We start from the raw sequence: 4,358 nt of genomic DNA, 5'->3' as shown, positions 1-4,358 counted from the left end.
AATAGTTATCAATATCTGCACTGAATCAAAAACCTCAAAATGTCCAGTTCCTACCATAATACATATGGATTGTTATAATCCATACAAGCACAGTCACCACCGAAGGCTACACAAAGACTAAGCATGTACAGATTTTCTAACACTGAAATATTAGACAATTGATGACTTACAGGCCACTGGGCTAGGACTCAAGGATGTTGTAACTTGGACCAGAAGGACAGGCTAGTGCTTAGACACTGATTCCACAATACAAAGCTGTAGAACTGGTGCAAGTTGGGGAATTAGTACCCTAGAAATCTCCCAAACCCAGGAATTGATCTCTCCAACACCCACCCCATCAGGTCTACATCACTGCCTTTGGGAAATCTAAGAGAAGCCAATCAGCATCAGCCACATCAGGTTATAAAGTGAAGACATAATAGTCCTGATTGAGACTCCACTCATCTGAGAGAATGAGGAACCCGGGATGCTGCACACTCCTCCTCTTCTTGGTGGTCATGAACCTGACCGAGTATTGTGCAGGTGGGTGAGGGGACTGGAGGGAATTGGTCTTTGAGGGAGCAGGAAACATCACCTGGAATCCTCATCTCTGCATCTTCTCCCTTGCCTAACGAGACACTCCCTGATCCCCTAGCTGGATCACCCCTGACCCTCTCCTGCACCTCAGGTCCACAGGCACACCACCATCCCTGCTCTGTTCCCTACCAACTTGCTCTGAGTCCATGCTGAAGAGTCAGGGTTTCAATGTCCATCACCCACAGGCTCGCACTGGCTGCAGATTTTCAACATTGTGATTTTGGAGCCTGGCATAATTAATTCCCGGTTCATCCACATTGGCTATGTAGACTCTATACAGTATCAGGGATTTGACAGCAAAGATCCAATGGCTATTTTGAAACCTCGGACTGCATGGATGGAGCAGGAACTACCTGAATATTGGAATGTGGAGACAGCAAGTATTCTGAAATTGTCACAGGTAGATAGACGACTTCTTCACTTCATGGTGACAAAACATGAACATAGAATGGACGGTGAGTCCCCTCAGCTCTGAGGACATGACACATCAATGCCCTATGGTCTGACCCCAATAAGCTCCACTCTAGTTCCCCAAGTCAGAGATTCATCCATAGTCAAAGAGACCCCTGGAGGCCTTTGACCAGAAAGAGCCACAGTTTGTGATCTAGTTAAGGCTTAAGTTGGGGACAAAATCCCGGGGATTGATGGTAAGAAGCCTCACAGTGACCAAGGGATAAATGGGGGGTTGGGCAGATTATCACACCCTGCAGGAAGTGTATGGCTGCAATGTGGCTAATGATGGGCGCTTCCTCGGTGGTCACTTCCGGCTCACCTACTATGGCTATGATTACTTATACCTGAATGAGGACCTGAGCGCCTGGACTGCAGATGGAAAGGCAGCTGAACATGTGAAGAGCACTTGGGATAATGGAGGTGATGCAGAAAGGTGGAAGACTTACCTGCAAGGGGTGTGCACAAAAAGGCTTCTTAGATACCTGGTCCTTGGAAAGGAGATGTTGCTGCGCTCTGGTAAGACGCCCTCTCTAACCCCTTCTGCTTTCTGACATTGTAGCTCCTGTCTCCCTGAGGCCTCCTCCTCAGCAGGGAGCAGCTGGAATGCTTACACTGTTTTGCATCAAAGGGGAAAGAGAGCTCCTCAGTTTCCTGACTCAACATGAGAGAGGGACTCTCCAGAGGATTCACCCTTCTCCCTGAAGAGTTCAGTGTGTCCATAAAACAGCAGTTCCCTTCCATCTGCATTGTGTATCATGGCCTCTATCAAGCCTGATCACTGTCCATGAACATAGAATGCCAGACTACAGGGTTGCTGAGACCCTAGACCACTCCCCAGTCAGAACCAGAAGTCTATATGTTTCGAAGGAGACCCAAAGTCTCCTACTCTGTGTTGGCTCATGGCTATTGTAAAATATTTCAAGGAATAGATCATCCAGATCCCGAGTTTAGGCTTTTGTGTGGACTCTGCTCCTTCCCTCATCCATGTCTCCCATCCTTTCCAGGCATGGTCCCATGAACACTGCTCAGGCCCTAGGAGGAATGCAAAATACCTCAATTATCCAATTGTTCCCCTCAGATGCCCCCCAAACATATGTGACCCACCGTGTAACACCTGAAGGGAATGTCACCCTGAGGTGCTGGGCCCTGGGCTTCTACCCAGCTGGCATCACCATGACCTGGAAGAGGGATGGGATCAACCACACCCAAGACATGGAACTGTCAGATACCAGGCCTGCAGGGGATGGAACCTTCCAGAAGTTGGCAGCTGTGGTGGTTACATCTGGAGAAGAGCTGAGATACACATGTCATGTGCACCATGAAGGGTTACCTGAGCCTCTCACTCTGAAATGGGGTAAGGAGTGAGTGTGAGCACACACTCTGCTGCTGGAAAAATTGTGAACTCTTTGAAGAACCAGAGCAGAATCAGGGTTGAGAGCTAGGGTCAGACTCCTCACTCTTCATTTCTCTCCTCAGAGCCTCCACACACCATCCCTATCATAGCAATTCTCATCAGCCTGGTTCTTGGAATTTTGGTGGTGGGAACGGTGATCATTTTTCTAATGTGGAAAAAATGAAGGTAAGAAAGGGATTGGGTTCTGAGTTCTTGTCTCCCTGGAGTTCTCAATGCCAAGGTATAAAATTGCCCTGCCTCATTAGAGGAAGGATGTATTCACTCAGGCACTGGAGCTTGTGTGTTGACATTAACTCTATCATAAAGCATAAAGGAAATATAGAATGATCCACTGCCCTCTTGATGGAGGGGATGGAGACCTGATTCTGATTCCCCACAGACAGAGAGATGCCTCAGAGAATGTCCCTGCTGAGAACAGACTTACAGAAGACCACTAAGTCATCTTTACATAAGATCTTCTGTTGTGTTTTCTCCTGCATCTATGGAAGTGCAGTCACAATTCGAGAAACTTACCTGGGGTTTGACCAGGAGATTCTTCTACTCCCACAACTTTACTGCTTCCACAGTCTCTCACTGGCTGCCCTCTTCCCACATTAGGGAAAAAAGCATTGATAATTTGTCTGTCAGTAATTAAGAGTAGGTTTCTAAGCCCCTTGCAATAGGGAAGGCAGGTACTCATTATGGGTGCTCACACATTTTCCCTCTGAGCCCTATTGCTGTGGGCCCTTAACAGGTCTGATTCTATACTGCTATAGGCATGGACAGTGAGTGCCCAGAGATTGGATGCATCTCTCGCAGTAGTATTGGAAATACTTGAAGAACATGTTCCTGAGCTGGGATCACTTGCTAGTCTGGAATTATTGTTGATATGGATGCCTGTTTGGCATTATGGTTTGATAATCAACAATCAGAATTTGTTATTTGTTATTTCCTTATATAGTGTGAGATACAAACATTCTGTGACTTCAAAAGCTCCTGACTTTTCTTTCAATGGCTGATACCTGTGTCCAGGTCTCTGTCTCCTGTCAGGAGGGGCAGATCTGGTAGACCTCCATCAGAAACTGACCTTTAGTTTCCAATGAGCTATTAATTTATTTCTCCATGTTTAACATGAGAATTTTGTTAATTTCTTATTGTTTGACTTCTTCCTATAGTGTATTTAATGAGTAAGCCCAATCAAACAAAGATGAATAACATATTAACTCTGTCTTGAGAAGTTGAAATCCATTCGTTGGGTCTTCTCTATCTTTTTCAGAGTACCATTCTTTCTCTTCAACCTCATATTGATGAACTTTAAACTACTAATAAACTTTAAATTTGATTCATACTGGTTGTCTTAATTTTTTTTCTTTCCAAGTTGAGAATCTTACCTTCACTTAAGTAGAGATTTCTTGTAAGTGACACTTTTATTTACTCAGATTAAAATATAAGATTAAAACTAAACCTTAGCTGTGGGAATATGGGGCTTGGACTGAGCCCAGAGCATGGCTTTTTCTGTTCTAAATATCCCCAAGGCCTAGGTCTGAAAGCTTTCAGTCTCGATACAATCTATACTTCCAAACTGACTTATTCAATCCCACTTTTCTCAGATTATGACTGAATTGTGTTATTGTCCTCATACTAACTTTGCAATCTATTCTATATCCTCTGGCTCCTTCTCCTTCTCTGGCTAGTTCTATATTCAACTGTGCCTTGCATGTTTTCCCTATAATCTAACTTTGTAAAACTGTCATGGTAAAACTGCAATACACATACCACATACCACACCACACTTTTCCCCCTTCCTGCTGTTCTCATGATGAGAGTTGAGAATATTCTATTTCTGACTTGTTTTTTCTTTTTTTGAGACAGGGTTTGTCTGTGTAGCTCAGGCTGTCCTGGAACTCACTTTGTAGACCAGCCTGGCCTCAAACTC

At 44.7% G+C, this 4,358-nt stretch overlaps 1 protein-coding gene across 2 annotated transcripts; it reads left to right on the top strand.

Annotated features, from left to right (window-relative positions):
• The first annotated feature begins 452 nt into the window (after window positions 1–452).
• Window positions 453–3,768, top strand: LOC110315143 (HLA class I histocompatibility antigen, A-25 alpha chain-like). Of its 2 annotated transcripts, XM_021189274.1 has the most exons (6): window positions 453–522; window positions 762–1,031; window positions 1,270–1,545; window positions 2,108–2,383; window positions 2,506–2,608; window positions 3,384–3,768. In XM_021189274.1, exons 1-5 carry the CDS (start codon window positions 453–455, stop codon window positions 2,604–2,606), a joined length of 993 nt encoding a protein of 330 aa, XP_021044933.1. In that variant the 3' UTR covers window positions 2,607–2,608; window positions 3,384–3,768. The 2 variants fall into 2 exon arrangements, with proteins under 2 accessions (XP_021044933.1, XP_029390569.1); XM_029534709.1 differs by lacking the exon at window positions 3,384–3,768 and having other exon boundaries at window positions 453–526; window positions 874–1,031; window positions 2,506–2,606.
• Window positions 3,769–4,358: the final 590 nt, after the last annotated feature.

This window comes from Mus pahari, unplaced genomic scaffold (genome assembly GCF_900095145.1).
Source record: "Mus pahari unplaced genomic scaffold, PAHARI_EIJ_v1.1 scaffold_7343_1, whole genome shotgun sequence".
NCBI lineage: Eukaryota > Metazoa > Chordata > Mammalia > Rodentia > Muridae > Mus > Mus pahari.
This window is presented reverse-complemented; position numbering and strand designations above follow the sequence as displayed.